Here is a 20438-nt window from a genome sequence, read left to right as displayed (position 1 = left end):
ACGTTCACAGAGTGAATGCCCATTTATAGATAAACCAGGAGTTAAATACCATTGCCTTGCCTGTGCAGAGATCTACAAACTACCAGGAGAACTCTTTGTACATTATTCTTGCAGTGAAATATAATTTTCAGTGTAGTTGGCAACAAGACTGCAGTTCAGCCAACGCACAGATTATTCCCTTAATCGGGAAGGCTTCAGAGCCAGGGAAGAAGATTCACTTTGATTTGTAGTGCCTCTCAGAAACCTCATGTAGAGTGGAAAAGACAGAAATACCGTCCCACATAAAAATATTCTCTCCAGAAGAAAAATTAAGCTAGCACAAGAAATCAGCTCTGATCTGGTTTGAATCTGTTAAGAACGGCAAGTATAAAAGCACATCTTTGTATCAAAATCAGAGCTGTACCCAAGTTGGTACCTGCAGTGTGGCTCAGAGTAAGGCACGCGCAGCCATACTGCACTCTTCTCAGCGTAAGCAGCTTTAACACTCAACTAGTTCATGCTCATCATCACCAGATCCAAGGAATTGTCAATTCTCCCCAGCACAGGGCTAGCTTGAAGGCATTTGGTGAAGCTTTTACTTCTAGACATAATTAAAGCTTATTTATAATGGCAGGTTCTCCTTGATATAGAAAACCTCAAAGTTTGCATCTAGAGAAATGTACGCTAATAAATGATCAACAGGAATAAACTACTGACAAAGATCTTAGCTACTCCGTATCAGAAGCCAAACGATACTTCCCAATTTTGTGCAGTTCTGTTTTGATTCAACAGATTGCCTCACATATTTTTCCTATTACCATGATTTTACTGTTCAACATGTACTTGAACAAAGCTTCACCCTCTCTTGCACACATATTACAAGACTAAATAGAAATGCTGAGATTGCTGTATGAGATTATTGGTCCATCAGACCTAGTACCTTGCAACAAAAACCTCAAGCTGCTTGTCTCAGAGAATGGCAAAACCAACAGTTTGCTGGATCTTCTCAGTTGTGCTGAAAATGATGATGACACATCACTAGTTTGATACTTCAAGGCAAAAGACATGGAATTTCCATTTATTTGGTAAGTACAGGTTTTTTAAGAGATTATTCACACTTTTAAGTATAGGTGGAAAAAAGAATTCCTATTATCAGATTCAAAGTGTGACAATAAAAACTTGTAGTTTTGCTCATTCATCAACATCTCTAAGTGTTGGTCCAATTCTGAGAACATATTTTGGTTTATAAACCCTTGCTATTTTCTTGAGGTCTATCACAAGAGTGGAACCTGAGAACACTTACTACAGACAGCTGCTGTAACAGAAATGGAGGATCAGTGTATATCACCATTTAAAAACCCACATATGTTTCAATCGTTAGAAGTCAGGAAACACAAACTTGAAGAGAAAAGTTCTTAAGCAAAACTAAAAGAGCAATTTCTGTTCTTAAACTATTAAACACAACCCCTTAATGGAGCCATTATTAAACATAAATAAATATCAGTCGTAAAGAGGAAGAAATGTGGTTTGCTGGGTTGCATCTACTCTTACTATGTAAATATGTAAAGAATCTAAGAGCCGTTTATGAATTTTAAACTGTTATTCGCACTATTCACTTTTCCTGGCTATTATTTCTTTAAATTTTCTGACTTTCCTACTACAATGTAATTGATTCCCTAAAAGCCTCAAGCTGCAACATGGACTCTTACATGCTTATAGATGGGTAGCTATGACCAATAACAACAACAGATATGACACATTAATATACCTTCTGTTGCAAGTTGTATATTTTAGAAGAGGACTACAAACGCAAAAGGATTAGCGTCAAGGTCGACTGTTATTTCACCCCATTTTCAGAAGACTACCCTTTGTTACAAGAAAACCATCACTGTTGGATGTTGAAAATGTGAACTATGGGAAGACTTCATGGAAAAGTCTTCTATTGCTTGATCTGTTCCTTTCACCACTGTGTAAGTGCTTACTGTGTGGGAGTTAATTGTATTAGTTATCTGGTGTAACAACCTGATTAATTCTGTACTTCAGCACTATTAGGTACCACACTATGCACAATTCACTGGAGAATGGATGCATTTAATCCTTCTGTTCAAATACAAACCCAAACAAGAATAATCCTTTGTTTTATAACTTTTAAATAGAAAACTTAAATTCTTAATGATGCCTAGAGTACATTAGGAAGGCACTCACTGAAACTATTTAGCTAAGGGTAAATAGACACTTCCATTAGAAAGCCTAATTAATTGGGATTTAAAAATTAACTCTGATTTACAACGGACCATAAAACTCTCCAGTCCAAAATTTTATCTTTTTATTTGAAGGTTTGTAAAAGATCAAATTAAAGAAACAGTATCAAGAAATTATCCTTTGTTATTTCAACACCGTTCTCAATATTTGCAGCTGCAGAATTTTTAAAAATTGGCAGGCCTCAAAATTCATCCTGGGGTGTATTTAACTTGGCAGTCTGACACACAAATAATTGAAGGATAGGGAAGAGAAAGAAAATGAGAATATACAAAAGGCATACAAAATAGGTTTATATAATACACCTATCACTATCACTTTTTGCACTATATCAGACAATCTCATAGGATATAGTGCAAAAATGCCCCATTAAAGAAAGCACTGAGTTCTGCTCTTAGAAATCTATTTAATTTTAATAGCAAAACCACTCACTAAAAATTTACCACAATAAATGAGATGAAGCCCCAAAGAAGAATTTGTTTTCAAAATTTCAGGTTCTATAAATGAGGACATTTCTTCCCAATAAAGAGAAGCAGAATAATTTAAAACTGGCCCAGAAGTTGCTAGCTTAAAATACACAAGCTGTTGAACAAATGAAGCAATTAGTCATGTCACAGGAACTGCTCAGAACTCCTCCTTGTGTACATTGTGGCACAGCTATTTTTCCATAGCACAGAATTTTCAGGGTATTAGCCAAGCAGGCAGAGTAACAAAATATTTTACAGAAAATAAGATTTTTTTTATATCACAATCAAATAAGGTCTTGGTTTAGAGAGATACTTTTTTCTGAGTCATTCCTAAAAGCACTTGCTAAATTCCCTGAAGTCCCAACAAAAGATATACAGTACAAGCAAGTCTGAGCAAAATGAAGAATGAACACCAAATAAACACATTATGAAAGACTTTCTTTCCCTCTCCATGGGCCAAAAAAGAATCCCAGATAAATCCTCTGTATTTGAAATAAATGGCTACTAACAAAATACTTTCTAACAGCAAGGGTGTGCTTGTGCTTCCATTCTAAATTTGTGGTCAGAAGCAAAACAGAGATTGCCAGGTTGAGGGAAGAAGCTGCTCTTGCAATACTTTCCCTGATGGCCACCCTACAGTACCAGGAAGCCACTTTTGCTAGTATCTGGGTGAGCAGTGGCTTCCCTGAATAAACCCACTCCACAACAGCACAGCTCCCAGCAGGCACAGGAGCAAATGAAACCCTTTTATCAAAGAACCAAGAAAAGTTGTTCCTGAGCCTTTTGAAAGGGAACTGCCAAACCCAGAGTACAATGGGAGAAAGAGCAAGTAAAAAAATCCACAAAAACCAAACTGCACACTCCCACCTACCCCCAAAAAAACCCCAAACCACAACCCTGGAAAGAAAACCACATAAATAATGGTTTATGCTCAATATAAATTACCTCTTCTTTCACTCCCAATGCCGGTTATGTCATCAGTGTCTATAAGCTACCCATATACCCCATGAAGGGCCCAACCAGGCTGCAGAAGCCGTAGTCAAGGACGCCTGTTGAACCCGAGCATGATTTCTAATTTCCCATTCTGCTTCTCATCTCACTTCCTATTTTACTTCTCCTTTATATGTCTATGTCACAAAAAATTCTTGCCATTGACATTACAATATTAGCATAATATTAACAGAACACCAACCAGAGTTACCGTTTTTGATCACTTGCAAAGTCAAGATTACAAACTGGCTGTATTTCCATTGCCTTATATTTGGAAAGCTTTTTTCCACAATTGTATAAAAACCTTTCTGTAGATTTTTAGAAATATTAATTGAAAAAAAATTGGATCTGAACTTATTACACAGTCTTCAAGAACATATCAAGTAAATTGTATCTAGCTTGTGGACTAGGCTTCTGATCCTTGGCTCTATCAGTGATTTAATTCCTGACACAAAGAAATATGTGAACATTTATCAATCAAACCTTTGTTGTCTTAGGCACATTACTTCAGCAATAAAGAACTCACCAGAAATATCCTTTCAAGTTGATCCTGAATGTCTTTCATTCCCGGAAAAGCAGCGACCCCTTGAATCATTTCTACAAAGATACAACCCACGCCCCTATAGAGGGGGGAAGAAAAAAAAAAAAAAAAAAAAAGAAAAAAAGAAGAAAGTATGTAATGTTAGAAAGATTCCTTATAGATTAAATAGCCAGCAACAATATTTTTGTATCCATTACCAGTATTTAAATAATATTTATTTATTTCTTAAAATCAATGCCAGGCTGAAGGAGAAGCATGTGCATTTACTAAAACTGATGTGTACATACGAATCCTTTTCAGGTGGCAAGTGCAGAGGTAGCTGGAATACAGTTGATAGCTGCTGAGACCAATAAAGGTGCAGCAGCTGCTCTCTGTGCAAGTGCTTCCTGAGCAGCATACTCATGCCCCCAAATAAATTCTGGGGACGTGGGAATAGCAATGAGAGATGGGAAAAGATGAATGGGGACAGGACTACGGCACGGAGGCACACTGGAAGGGCTCGGCACTAGCAGAAAAATCTGGAAAAAGATGAGTAAAAAGGAAAAAGCAATGTGACTGCTCACAGCCACTGAACTAAGCTACTGCAGATGATTTCTGGGATGGGCTTGCTTGGGCTTTCTTCTCCACTTTTCCAGCATGAAAGAAGGAAGCTCAAAGCCCATAGCTGTGGGGGGTTGCTGATACCATCTCCCAGAAGCTCTGGCTGAGAAGTGCTGCAACAGTCTGAGCAGCCATGGGCTCCCTGCTCTCCCCACCGCAACAGCCACCTCATGACAGCCCCTGTCTCTGGTCTGTCACACAAGGCTCTTCACATGAGTCTCCCTCACCCCATTCAGTTAAGCCACTGGCAGAAGTACTAGGAAATCAGAAGGGAAAAAATATCTGGTAGATACTAACTACAACAAAAAGAATGGATTCTCAACAGCTGAGGAAAGTTTCTGTGACTAAGCCCAAATTTCGGATAACCTGAGGACTTCCTGCATCTGAAAAGTAAAACCAATTACAAACTTGCATTTGAATCTTTTCTGGATGAAGAGAGTTCAAGAACTGCTTGTTCCACATAAACAAAACAAAACAAAATTTAAGAGAAAACATGCCCCTTGGCTACCAACAGGATGCAGAATTTGATTATGTATTTAATTCATTCAATTACATTTCTCTACATACATTTTTCTACATCTTCCACATGCAGACACCTACATATATTGTACAACCCTCTGTGTAAGTAACCACACCAAAAAAATCTTCACCCAAAGCAAATGCCAAATCAATAACCCAAAATATGTTTCAAAATGAACCAAGAATTTGCAAAACTACCTACAGTACCACCTCTACCTGAAATTGTGAGTTGTGTTTCTCTGTCAGCAAATCCCAGTGATAACCTCTAATTTAACTTTGTTTTTAGAAGTAAATTATTTGGAATGTAGTAATTACATACCTTTGCTTGTGCATCGTGATGATGCATTCAGAAAGTAGCATTTAATTTTAGCCATATGTGTGCATATATTGGTGAGAAAGTGGTTCTAGAATAAAACAACTTAATGAAAATAGATTGCATATTTTCATTAAGGCCGGGGATGAGTATTTATAGATGCCACTTAACTAAGACTATTGGCAGACAACCCACACTTTACTCATCTCTGAAGGCTTTGACCCCTACTGAATAATGAAATAATTTTATGTTCCAGGACAAGGAGAGCTGATAGCCAAATTTCTTGAAGAAGAAAATTACACATGTATCACTATTTTCTAATTCTACATCCCAAAGCATAGATATACCAAACAAAGTTTCTCCTTAGGCATTGAAAAGTGGAAAAAAACTTTGGAAAGCACAGTTCTGTTCAGATTTTAGAAAAACTCAGATGTTTATAAAAAGAGGTTAAAATTTATGTTCCATATGCGTCTGCTCGTTACTGAGTGAACTGAATTGATTAAACTGCCATTCATCATTTAGTCTGGTCAGTGCTTCATTAGGCACAGATAGGCACAATATATCTTAGTCACATACTTATAAACAGTATCAGGATCTGAGGCGAGGAAAAAATCAAGATTTCAGTCAGAAGCCATTTATTCAAGATAAGAAATAAAACAATTGAATTTACACTAAAGAAAAGAGGATTAGAGTTCTATTCTTGCAACCAGAAAACAGGCATTTGATTAAACCAGTGTATCATTTGAGGTCATGTACTGCTATCTACAAAGAAACTTCAGCTCATTGTTTGAACAGAAGTGTTGTAAAGGTGTCAGGAAGATTCAGCTGAATTTTAAACTATTTCACATAATCTATTTACAAAATTTTCCACTTTTAGTGGGTCTGAAAAGTATGAGACAAAAATCAAGGAAGAACTGTAAACAACACTATTGAAGAAAAATCTCCTGTTTTGAAAGAAAAATCGTGTAACCTAGTACTCCATTTAGTCACACACTGAAATGAGCATGAAAGAGTACTGCAGTTAAATAAACAGCTAATACAAAAATCAAAAGGTTATTAAAATCGTGGAGGAGAGAAACATAAACACCTTCAAGGTCTGAGCTGGAGGACTGCTGTTCCCTTCGGCCCACTTGAAAATTAAGCTTATCTTGGTTTCAAAGGTTATCACATTGAAGAATAAGTCCATAGAAAGAGAAGATTAAATAAATACTTAAAAAAAAAATAACAAGAAAAAAAGTATGACATTGAACTGATAGGGAATACGCAGCCATTGATAGCACATAAAGGCTTCAAGATGGCTGGATGGTATTTTAGACATCTTAGTGGTATCGGTGAATTTTAGGCTCACAGCAAATGGAAACTGAGTATATAACAGGTTCCCTGAATCACAAACCATAAGTGCACACATACAGAGCATGAAAAGAAATAAAGCCTCTACAAGGCCTTGAAACTTAGTCTTGTTTTTTAGACCTCACAAATGATTAAACAGATTGGAGGTATTTTTGAGCAAAGCAAAAATTATTTTCTTACTTGAACAACCGGTTTGTAAGGAAAATTTAAGAGAATAATGCCATTCTTGGCTACAAGAAAACACACAGGGACTGGGAGAACGTGATGACTCTGTATTTAAAATTATGCAAAATTAAAGACAGGGAAGAACTGATTAGGATTTTAATAGTTCCCAGAACTGTAGATAGATCCAAGTGTAACTAGAAATAGCAGAATGCCTTTAGGAAATAAAAATTTTAGGGTGATCATTAGAGAAATATACTTTAAAAATGTGCTATACCCCAGCCTCCCAATGGACTTGAAGCTTCACAGTTACAACCGTGTAAAGCTAGACAAGCTGAAACACAAATATTCTTCAGGGAACAGACTTGCATTTACAGTAGGGTGGGTACAATGATCTCACAGATCATCCCATCTCTAGTTTCTATGATGCAAAGATTATTTCTTGAAATATGAAATACAATAAATTAACTTGGCTTTAATGTGCATACCTCTCCAAGGGTATGTTATGTATGTATAATTTGTGCACACTGAACATACAATGATATTTTTAGGCAGCACTTGAGAAATAATTTGTGACAAAAGAACATTAGCCTAACATATTTCAGCGTACTCGACTCAGATTTTCCTACTCTCTTTATAGGACTTTTGATTTTGAATAAATAAGCCAAATCCTATGACTTCGTTCAGAAATCTTTCCAATGGACAGCACAGGATAACTTGCAAAGTAAAAGTGACAGCCATTTAATGTTGAAATGGGTGGCTTACCCTCTGATGACAAAAAGCATGACTAAACCTATTGATGTATTGATGAGACCATATGCGGCCATACCATCTAATACTGCTCTTCTATTGTCCTGCTTAATTTCCTGGGACTCTGGCTGTCACTATACAGCCTTTATATGGCGTAAGAGTTAATAGCACAGCTAAATGAATTACTATTGCATTTGAATTGACATAGTAAATGAGCCTGTAAAAATGAAGTTGGATGCCTCAGGAAACAGCACCTTTTTTTTTTTTTCTTCTCTTCTCCTGCACAGCTTTTATAATTCAAGAAGGTATTCCCTTAAAATTAACTTGCTTACTGGTGGGTTCATTTTATATTTTTGGTTTAAGAATACATTCTTGTCTCTGTATAACAAAAATCCTTATTGCAACAAGAAGAATCTCCAGCCTATCTGTACTTGAATACTGTAAAAAACAAACAAACAAAAAAAACCCCAAAAAGGACAACAACAACAACAAAAAAAAACCACCCTAAAAGCTTTGGTGAGGTATAATCTATAAAAGATTGTGATGATTTTTTCCTGCAGCTAATATTTTGATTTTTCTTTATGGGTACATAAAAGAGACTACAAACACACTCTGAAACGAGGAGTTATTTCAAAACCAAGTTTTAGTTTGTACTTAAATCAAGATTATAGAAAGACTATATGCTTACTATGCATGTCTCTGTTAACTTTCTGTCCTGAACAGATCTGCTTTCTAGCAGGCTCAGTGCAAGTGATAATATTCAACATGATCTTCTTAATGAAGACCTATGCTGGGCCTTCACATAAGGTTTCTATCTGGACATGAAGCCTGTTTCCAGCATGCAGGATTTGGCTTCAAAGCAGGAGAAGGCATTTTGTGAAAAGCAATTGTTTCCAGCAATCCTCCTGGGGAAATTTCTGGAATTCAGAGGAACAGTTTGAGTTTTCATTCAAGTTTCCCAAACTACAATTTGTAATGTTAAATATATAAGAATTTTAAAAAACAAAACAACAAACCCCCCCCCCAAAAAAACCACCACCAAAACCACCCACCCCAAAAAACACACAGACATCACCACCCCCCAAACCCTGACTAATTGTTTTTTTTATGGATTTGTCACCAAGAGGTAATACTGGAACCACTTCCACAAAATCCACTAGTAATATTCAACATGCTGGAAGGGCACAAAGATTTTTATCTGGTCTGATTTGTTCAGAAAAAAAGTCACATTCTTACATGATCCTGTGTATGAACAGAACTAAGAAAACAAATTTTGGGGGCAAGGAATGAAAAGCAAGGGACTTTTGTCTCTTTAATTGACCAGAATCTGGTTTAATTCTGCAGTGGCACACTACCAGAATACCCACAGATGCTGAACTTAGTTGGGATTTTTCTTTATGACCACTCTAGTTTGGTATCTGAAAAGTAGCATACAATGGGAGATACAGTCTGAACAAATACGAGCAATGAGGCAAAGAGATTACAGTTCTCACATGAGAAGTGACAAATGAAGCAGAATTTCCCTTCCACGATGACAAAGAACACCATTAAAATTTCTGCAGAAAGCAGATGTAATGGACGAAAAATAATTTACTTGAAAGCATGACAGTTCAAAAAATTTCTTACAATCTTGAAGCAATTCTGATTATAAGCAAATAGAGTGCTCATGTTCTTGCCTGTGTCACTGCTACCTAGAAATAAAAGCTCCAGAAATTTCTTTTGCAACCCAACCCTCTGTAGCAATGCTCAATTTCTATATTAAGAAATATTATATTCACGATGGATTACAATGTACATGATCCTTTTTTGCAAGAATCTATTAGACTTACTTGTTTTGTAAAAGCAGAATGCAAAAAAAGCTCAAGAAAATAATCTTCAAACCTAAGCAACATTCTGCCATGAGATATTTTCCTGTTGAACATGTTTTTCCTGGTTTTGTTTTCTGGATCCAGATACCTTTATAAGGTACTTTCCTGACACACGTGAAAAATATATTTCTAGAAGTGGAAAAGTGATAGTAAATCTGATGTTCCAAATTGATAAAAGTAATTTTAGACAGGAAGTGAAATGCCCTTCCCATAAGTATAGTCCAAGATGTTTCCTCACACTTTAATATTTCGGTGAATTTGACCCTAAGAGAATTTTCCAGTCAAAAGCTAATTCAGCTGATAAAACTTTTGAAGAACTACTCACTGACAAGGAGAGAAGTTTAATTAACAATACCTTGATAGTTAGCACAGTATCTTTACCTTAATATCCTAATCCTACAGATTAGCATTTCTTTGGAGAGGAAGTCATAATCTTAAAGAACATCAAGGGCAAAAGAAGTAATTTACCCAACTCTCAAGCCCTGAGCAGTATTTCTTCAGGGCCTGCTGGGATTCCTGCTCTCAGGTTTCTCTGACTGCAAACTGTTTACAATAGGTACAGGATAAAGATGCCTTTCTAACGTCCCCTGTGTAAAAAACATAACTTGGTGCACCTGTGTCTAAGGCAAGATCCCTTTTTATTTAATAAATATCTTAATTACTGTTGTAGGTCTTCATTGGTCAAATATTCATGAAAGCATGCATGGAATTACAGTGAGCACTCAAATCTGCAATCAGAGCAGGTTACATGTGGAAGGTGGTCTGTTTCTGAAAAATACCATTTATTTTGCTAATAATAGTATAGAAAAGCACCATTTATTTTTCTAATAATAGGATAGAAAAACTCCATATGAAGAGCTTTCCCTAAATAAAGACCAGATATGAAATCATGTATACCAATCCAGATGTCACAAAGTTAAAGAACAGTGATTTAATAAGTCATTTTGTAACAATATACTGGCCTAGTTTTAAGTGATTTCTTCCACAGCACTACACATAGATGACACTAGTTAATAAAAGTGAATTTAAAATATATCACGGCCCATAACTTCTTACGTTGCCTGAACTGTGACTAAGAGTGTATTTTTTTAAAAGAAAAACAACAGGATATGCAAAAGATCACCAGCTGTTAGCAAACACAGTTTAAAGCCAGCTGCACTACAAAATAAAGTATCCCTAGTGACTTTTTGATGTAAGAAACCCAGATGTAGCAGTACATGCATTACCAGAATCAAAAATTATTTAATAGCCTGTTTAAATTGCTTCATTTACAAACACCATATTCTTTCTGTAAGAAACAAACAGAATATGTTCATTTAGGGATGTTTTCCCCTATGTTTCAGTATTATTTATATACGGATTTATATACGGGTTTTAGTAATGTATAAACCCTTTATGTATTAAAGCTTATTTTCCTTGCATTGACTTTCAAAGGACTGTAAAATTCAAGGATTAGGACAAGTTACACCAGAAGCAATGCAAAGCCATTTTCCTAGCTACTAGTAAGTCTTCATCAAGAGGAGGAGTAAAAAAAAAAAAAAAAAAAAAGTATATCAAAGGTTATCACAACTCTTTGATGCAGTCATGGCTAGTATAATACATTCACACAATGCTGCTTTACCAAATGCTGTCAGCAGTAAATCACAAAGCCCGCTACACCGATTTCCATCACCAGCCTGACATCACTAATGCATGTATGTCTTCATTAATATTATTTTATTGCCACTGGCTATTTAAAAAAGAATGCAGGAGAATGTACCATTGCATGTGGATCATTAGCTTTTAGTTACCACCCTAATGCTTTACACCAGCAAATGAAGTATAAAAATAGCCTGCAGCCTCTGCCACCTGCTTCCCAGCCACTGTCCAGTGGTTAATATTTGGACTCTTTTTCATGCAGCTGGTCTGCTACTCAGTAGGAGCCCCATTTTCTGTTCCTTGGGAACCACCATGAAATGCCATTTATCACGGCTATAGTAAAGGCCCTGTGTCTTCCCCCCCCCCCCCCCCCCCCAAATGGAAGAAACAGCTGTGCTTTCTACCTCAACATTATTTAAATATTTAGTGAAGTGGCTGCCTAGTTTTGCCATCACGTAGATTATCAGTAAGGACAGAGGAGTGCACATGCTATCTGCCATAAGGACATAATGCCAGTAATTGCATAAAAATGCTAATGCTACAAACACACTTTTGATAACAAATTACCAAATTATCTTGGAATCCGATGGTAGGTGGGTTTCTCCATGTCTCCCTTCCTCCCACTCTGGGAAGCCACTAAGTGGGTTTAATGCAATTATGGCCCAGCTATGTACAACTGTTGTATAAATAAAGCCCCAAGCCTGCCTGTGCTCCAGCAGAGCTCACTGTCAGATACGCCAAATAAGCATAAGTGACCTTAACATGCAACTACACCTCTCACAATCAAACTTGAAGTGCTGTCTCGGATAACCCAGCAAAGTGCAGAATTAAAACCCGAAAGTTCTTCCATCACATACAATACACACTTGCTCTGATTTCATTTCTGATGTGGCAGTAGCTCTGCTAAATTCCTGACATGTGAAAGAAATTGTATTACTAGGGCTTTTCCCTAAGCTTTTCATAGTTCTTCAGTTCATACAGGGCAGCACAAAATTTGTAAGGGCTACAAATCTAGCAAATAGCAGTATGGTATCGTTTTTCATTTCGAAACAGAACACACCGCCTCTATCCTGGAGCACCTGGATCTTTTTCAGACCGATATGAAATGCTCTGCGCAAGAGGACATCACCTATTGCTATCACTGAAGATGGAATTATTGTGTTGTTCCCCAATACTGTTGCATCATTTTTGTCAGGAGACGAAATAGTGACCTAGATTGCCAAAGTGGCATTTTGAGTCCTTCCTTGATCTTCCCTTCTGTCCATGAAATTTGAGTATAAACATATGCTCATGAAGGACTCAGTCTGCATTTATTGTTAAGTTTAAAATGCTCCTATTAGCTGCATGGCTTGATTTGATCTCTATCACAGTAACACCACATAGTTTGACTGGACTTCTTAATAGCTATTGCACTAAAATCATTATTGGGAAGAATGTTGTAAGATCTGTTTTTGACAAGCTACCGAACTTTTGACTGAATAGTTTTTCTTTGTGCAGAAAGTTTCAGTGAGATTCAAAAACGTTTCAAAATCCTTTGTTCATTTTAAAAACAAAACCAAAACAAAAACCAAGTAAACCCTTATTTACAAAGTGCAATATTTTTTTAATTGGTAAATGTAAAAAAAGAAAAAATCCAATGTCTCTTTTGACTAAAAAAGCATTTTAGAGGCCTTTTTGAACAGTTTGCTCTCTTAAATGATTTTAAAGTTTTCTTTAGCTGTTTCCATACATTCTTTCAATCTCATACTTCACAAATTGAGACATGTATGTACACACATACACAAAGATGTTGGACTCAGGAATTGAACACATGTAGACTGAACTATAAGAAGATGAGCAGAAATAACTATTTATGTCTCCCAGCTATTTCCATCCTCTGATGCCATTGTCCCACCTCACCTCAAGCAAGTCAAGCTTCTTGCTGAGCATCAGAGGTATATCTTGGAAAAGAGATGATTGCAAAACATCAGGAGCAGATGGTATGAGGAGACTGCATATAATTTGTGAAGGCACCAGGTTAAAACCGATCTTTGGGGAAACAGGACTGCTTTAGTATAGATGAGAAGCTGAAATGCAGGGGGAAATTATTTCACATCTGTGAGGTGGAAAATGGTTTGAAGAAACCGAGACAGCTAATACAGAAGATGCTGCCTTTGGCTCTCTGGTGCAGTTGCATATCACAACATTCACACTTGGAGAAGTTTGCTGACCCTCCCTTTCCTGCCTCTTCGTTCATCTACCCTTACATGTCAAGGAACTACAGCAGCCAGAGGCCCAGTTACATGAAACACTCTCTTCAGTATTAGATATTCTGGTATTTATATTCTGTAAGCCCTTCAAATCAAGCAACCCTGCAGCTTTTAACTCTTGTCCCCAGGAGTCAAGAACTAACAGTGCTATGGGGAAAAACAGGAAACCATACCTTTTCACCCACTGCATGAAAACATAAGGTCCTATTAACCTTACTTTACAGTTACCTCTAGATTTTAACATAATCATAATTCTAAATTTAGGCTGCCTGTATTAAAGAAAGATATTTCAGCAAACTATGAAAAAATACTGTATTTTTCTGAAACTTGCTTAGTATATTTTTTGCTCAAATGAAGCAAGTTGTATAATTCAAAAAGTCAACATACATTAAAAAAAAATATCTTAATATCTTCCAGAGCATGAGAGTTTCTTTGCAATGAAAAATATTTTTCCACATTTCTGTTTCTCGAATCAACATGTCTTGCTTCTACTAACACCACTGAAGCTCTTACTAATTACAGAATTTGTACACATTACAGTGATCCTGTGACCTCAAAACATACAGGATAAATGAAGAACCTCCACCTCTGTTTCTAGCAGTCAAAAACCCAAACACCTTCTTTGTTCAACACAAGACTAAATGATGTTATCAAAAAGCAGCAAGCTGCTATACATTGTACACATCAAACTGTCCTCTCAAAGCGTTTGAAAGAAAACTATTCAGTGATGTGTCACATGCTGATTTACTGCTAACAAGTACAGTAGATTAAGGTCTGAGGCTGCATCTTTGCACCCAGGGAATGCTGGTTTTGCCACTGCTATAGCTGGGCATGGTGAAAGTCTGCCTTCTGCAAAACAAGTATCATATCATATCAAAGCACCACATTAAGACTACAAAAACCAAACAACAACCCAGTCTCCTACAAAGCACCAATGGCTCTTCTAGTGGTGCATTAACAGCAGGTACCAGCTCCCAGCCGGTGGGGTAGCAGGAGGGGATTCCTTTAGGGAGATACCGAGTGAAACACACAGATTACTACACACGAGATTTTTAAACTGTACCACTAATCTCAGCACATATTTGTTTTACACAAATAAAAAAATTCAGAGTTGAAGCACCTACATAGAGTCTCGCGTAAGGATTCTGTACTTACCACATGTCAAGGCAGGTGGAATATTCTGTTGATCCCAGAAGGACATCTGGAGGCCTGTACCATAGGGTTACCACTTCATTGGAATATGTATGGCTGGGAACGGATTTAGCTCTTGCAAGACCTGTAGGGTAAATGCAAAAAAAATAGTTTGCTGTATAGTTATGATCCTAAAAGGATATATGAGCACACTTCACATAATATGATGGCATGTTGCAAGCATTTTTCCACTTCTAGTATTGGAATAAGTTACTAAACGAAAGAAAATGGTAGCATCTCTCATTTAGGACCTGGCTAAACAGAGCTGTGAATATAATGAAGGGATAATAAAATATGCTTTTCATGATGACAACCACAGGCCCAGGAGAGATGCAAAGATACATTGTGGCATACCTAAATGAAAGACAAATAAGCAAAGATTTTCATTTCCATTAACTGCTCAACCTCAGGCATCAATAGTCTTTTATTTCAATGTTATTTAGAAAAAGGAAATGAAAAAGAAACTTCCAGACAAATAATGCAACAGATGAGATTTGTTTTTTTTAGGGGAGCCCAAGGAAACCTTCCACAGTTTACACTGCAAACCCCAGCCTGCTTATTTAAGTTTCTATTTGAAAGCAGTAGACATACTTACACATTGCCATTCAAATAAATATTAATATTACAGTAATACATCAGAAAACGGTATGTGCAAAATTCTTCTCTCTCAACAAATGTATATTGGCAATGCACCAATCTCAGAAGCAGAAATCATTTCAATGAAATCTGTGGCCACCTAAAGATATACTATTTACAATAACTGTCATTTAAGCTTGTCAGTCATGAAAAATAATTCACATTACTACACAACATAATCTATCTCACGTAAAATTGGAAAGACTTTAGGAGATACCCTCATATGCTAAAACCAGCAGTAGAGAGCATACTCCTCTAATGCTTCCCCTATGGAAGCCTCTCTCCTCCAAGAAATGGAAAAAGATTTTCAGGGCTATGATGACTGTTCCCATCACAGGCCTGCAAACACATTTTCCAAATAAACTGCTCCTAGTTACAGCCTTGATCACCATCCATGCCCTTGCTGGGAACACTGGATATGCATAAGTAACGGAAATCAGGAGAAGGCGCTACTGGGGTTATTTTGTGTCTTCCTAAACAAAGAACTAACAATTTCTCATTCACAAAACTAATGAAATTACTAAAACAGAAGGTCACGTCTTCTACCTTATAGAAACCAAAAAGCAAAGTCATACACTCAGAAAGAAATATGGAACATGAAAATTCACATAAGAGTGCAGATGAGAATCCTTTGCACCTTTATTTTTAATACACTGGAGAAGCTATTTAGGAACAGTTAATCTCAGTGAATATATCTCCATAATAATGATGGCAAATCTTGCCAGTAGTTTGCATTATCAGCTGATTATAGCAATTAGACCAGTGTAGGGGAATAATTTGACTTGTATGCCAGAATTTCTTCTAAAAAAAATTGTATTTCAAATATGAATAACCTTTTTTATTATTATTTTTAATTATTTTTTAGGTTTTTAGTTTTCAGACTTCCATCTCTTTCACATTTATGCACCTGGCCACCAGCTTGACAAATAACTTGGCTCACACAGATAACTCAGGGCTGGCCAGGTATAGCTGCGAAGAGGCCAACAGAGAAGTCACATCACATGCTCTGCAGTGCTTCTGTCTCCAGAATAATGTTATTTGCTTCTAAGAGATCAGAAACCACCAAATGCTCTAACTGGTGAAGAGCTGTTTTTCCTAGCCCACAGAAACATTAGCAAGTCTGAATTTCTGTGCCTGTATCCCACATGACTAAACTGAACAGTACTTCCTGAATTCATGGATATGGACCTACTATTATTAAGCTAAATAAAAATTATGAAAGGATTTGAGAAGTCTGGATGGTGAATGCCCCATCCTTCTTTGCCTGTCTGAGCCCCCCCTTTAGTCTTGCCTGAGGAAGACTGAATTTGCTTGCAAACAATTTCCTCTCTAATTTTCTACCTAGCTTTGATAGGAGAAAAGGCATAGGCAGGCAGGGAAAAGGCATTTGTAAGTAGTCAGGAACATTGTGTGATTTGGGGAAAACTGTCAAAAAACTTTAGAGCTTGTGGGATAAGAAATGAACTCAGGTTGCCACGACACACAGTCTTTTGATCCACACACTCAAGAAATCTCCCATTGTAAGAATGAATGAGTACCCAACTTGTCATAGCCAAAATCATACTGCAAATAATACAACATCCACGCTTGCCTGCCAGTTTCTGCCACTTTACTGGCCAGGATGGAGCTCTGCAAGAGCTATAGTCAGCCCAAGCACATCTTTCCCCCTTTCATGTGACCATTCAGCATGGAACCAGTCCTCCCATTCTGCTAGGTCTGCCACCCATTCTGTTTCCTTAGCCCACTGCTTCCAGATCTCCTCCACCTCTAATCCATTCCAGGTTAACTAAAATCCACCTGATTTTTAAAAGATGGCCCTTTTGTGCTAATCCCAGCTTGTTGGACAACTAAATGTTTTGCTTTAATCTGCTCTTCGCTCCCAAAACACCACAAAACCCTTACTGAGGTTAGCTGCTACATCTGGTTTCTACGTTATAAGAAGATCATTACTGGAATGAAGGAAGTTATAAACAAAACTTTAATTTGTAAAAGCGAGTTGAGGCCACACATTGGCATCAGACAGCATCACCAGGGTTAAGAGGCTTATGAGCATAGTCCATATGTTTTAAATTGTGACCAACTGGTTTCCTAGTTGAGCACATACACTACTTTGGAAACTAAATGGCCCAGTGGAAAGCAACAGTGAACAACCAAGGGAAATACTCACAAAGGCTAAAATTTGGCAGAAGAAAACTTGGCACAGTCCCACTGTACAGTCAATTGCTGCCCCTGTGCAGAACTGAAAGGACCTGAATTAGGCTAACACATCAGAGGAGCTGCTTTCTCTCAGGGAGGGAACAAAGTTTGCTTTTTCTGAATAACACTATGCATAAAGGAGGCATTTGCAATTATGAACGTTTTCCCTTGAAGACACAAAATTAATGCAGAAGTCTCTCATCACACTTCAGGCATGAAAGAAATATCCTCATCTTTCAGATATATTTACATTTTTAAAATAATTTAATCAAAATATATATGTGAAACACTAATAAGATACTGCATTTCTTGTTTTGATGCTCCAGTTGAAAATCATGGCAGTTAGCAGAGTTTTTTTTCAGATAACCTTCTGCAAGAAAATTTGCTACATATTTTAAACCCTTTTGCACATCCAAATATGCTTATTCATGCAAAATTTATTTAACTAGATCCTTCAGCTGAAAGAAAACTGAAGGGTAGGATTAATTAGCACAGCATGTTGGATCACTTTCTTTAAGGGTTCCCTGTCTGTTTCCATGGTTACACTACAGGAAGAGCAACAATCTAATTTTTAAAAGACAGAGCTTATGGGGGATCATCAAAACTTCAAATCTTAATGGCCAGTGTGCATAAAAGCCAAAAGGTAAATGGAGAGATCACCAGGTGACTACCCAATATTTACATACTGCTGCCTGAGCACTTTTTCGCCTGTGAAGGTGGAGGGAGGACCTCCTGACAAGCAGTGAACTCCCCTCCAGTTCCTGTGTCTTCAAAAAGATAAAAAAGGTCAATACGTGTCCTGCTGTTGCAACCTTATTTTGAGAGAAAGAAAGCAAGCATAAGGTACAGTTATTAAAACTCAGGTTGCATCAGACCCACTGGGGAACTTGTGTGTAATTATGGGAAGAACAGATACTGTTTAGTGTTCTCTAGGCACTTACTTCTATGGCCATTATTTATCCAAACAGAAAGAAGAAACTGTTCTGATGTGTTACATACTGCAAGGCTTGCACAAACCTTGCATCTACCTGACACAAACCACAACTTTCTTTTAACTCATTCATTAAACAACAGCTCAGGATACCCTGCAATGTCCTAGACTCCACATACAGAGTAAACGATCTATGCCTATGTATGTATATATCTTTAACACAAAAAACCTCCTGCTCTGAATTTAAAAAAAATAAAAAAGTATGAAGATATTTCCTTCCTTGGTAAATACAGTTTTCTTTGCTTTGTCTGGCTTTATCTTTTATCTCAGACTCAGAGGTTGTGTCTGATTTTACCTAGCAACAGTTATTGACAAAACACTATTTATCACTGTAATTTTTAAATTTTGGTTGGCTCTTACAAGAGGCTGTAACTATATCCAGACTCAAGACCCATTCAGTACATGCACCTTTGGCTACATGAGTATAAATATTAATATTTGATACCTCCTTAGCTGCAGGATAGCTTTTTAGTCAAGTTCATATGACAATCATGAAGCCTTTGTTCACAGCGAATACGATTCTGCAAATGAGGAAGCCAGTCACGTCTGCAAAAACAAGGGCTTGCCAACCATATGCATGGTTTCCCTTTCCATTATACCTTAAATATGTTGAGCTGTTTACTATTTTGATGTAGATGTATCAACAAGGACTCTAGCAAGGCATACTGAAAAAAAGGAAGGGTGTTTTTGTTGCTGTTTTTCCTTGACTCAGATTCTTTTCATGCTTGCTTTTTTAGCCTCCTGTTTCATTTAACAATTACCTAGAGTTTGAGATAAATGGCTTATAAAACCATAACAGTGATTCAGTAACAATATTAAAATATTGTAAATGTATTCTACTGTAGATCATGAACCGTCAACTTCACTTAACCTATTTACTCAGCTACTTGTTTTTGAACCGAAGCATGTTTATTCATACCTGAATGACAACAGAACAGAAGTAAAATGGGTGGAAACACTAACACCGCATCAATGAAGCGGTCAGCTCTCTAACCCAGAAATCAGTTCTTGACAAGCAGAAGCTTCCCATGTCCCTCTGCTGTTTACCTGAACGCATCTGTCTCCAAGATGCAGCTTCATCAGAGCATCCAAGTTAATTTCCTTTCAAATAAGATAAATTACCTACAATATCCTATGTCTGAACCCTAATACAGCCACTGGATTATGGTAGTGCCATTCATTTACAAGTTACCCACTATCAGGGAGAGCTAATTAGGTTCCCAAATTAGTATTCCCAAAATGCACTTGAGTAATGACTGGTCTTCCATACTGGAGTTCAGGAGTCAGTCTTCAAGAGATAGAGACCAGTAAGTAAGGAAAAAGGCATGTGTGCCTCTAAGTCTGTCTGTTTTTTCCAGCTGTATCAGTTGTTCTAATAAAAGATTCTTTTTCCCTGCAAATCTTATCTCATGTATGTCTTCAGACAATCACACACAGTAACACAGATGATAATTATTCTGGTCGATGAATGGGACACAAATGTCAATCTGACAGACACAAGTTACAGAAAGGGGAGACAGAGAAGTACTTTTTCTGCTACCAGAAAGAATGACTCTAGCCCTCATGAAAAACGTTTTTCTTTTTTCAGCAACTTCAGCATCATCTCTTTCATAAATACCTCTTTCCTCTGCCTCCTGAGTCACCCAAAGGATCACAGGCAGTGGAAAAGTGGGATACAAGAAAGAGCATAGATAGCTGTTGGTTGTATATTAAAAGATCCCTTTGATTAATTTGATTGA

General features: G+C 37.1%; 1 protein-coding gene across 2 annotated transcripts in view; it reads right to left on the bottom strand.

The window, feature by feature from the left end:
- The window catches only part of CDK14 (cyclin dependent kinase 14), a 316633-nt gene that overhangs the window by 120679 nt on the left and 175516 nt on the right, over window positions 1-20438 (bottom strand). For both annotated transcript variants that reach the window (XM_055709447.1, XM_027800119.2), the window contains 2 exons: window positions 14841-14961; window positions 4222-4315 (listed from right to left, as the gene is read on the bottom strand). In XM_055709447.1, the coding sequence (XP_055565422.1) occupies window positions 4222-4315; window positions 14841-14961 (215 nt within the window). The remainder of the gene's footprint in view (window positions 1-4221; window positions 4316-14840; window positions 14962-20438) is intronic.

The sequence above is a fragment of the Falco cherrug genome, chromosome 4 (assembly GCF_023634085.1).
Source record: "Falco cherrug isolate bFalChe1 chromosome 4, bFalChe1.pri, whole genome shotgun sequence".
NCBI lineage: Eukaryota > Metazoa > Chordata > Aves > Falconiformes > Falconidae > Falco > Falco cherrug.
Note: the sequence above shows the minus strand (reverse complement) of the source record. Positions and strands in the feature narration are given on the sequence as shown.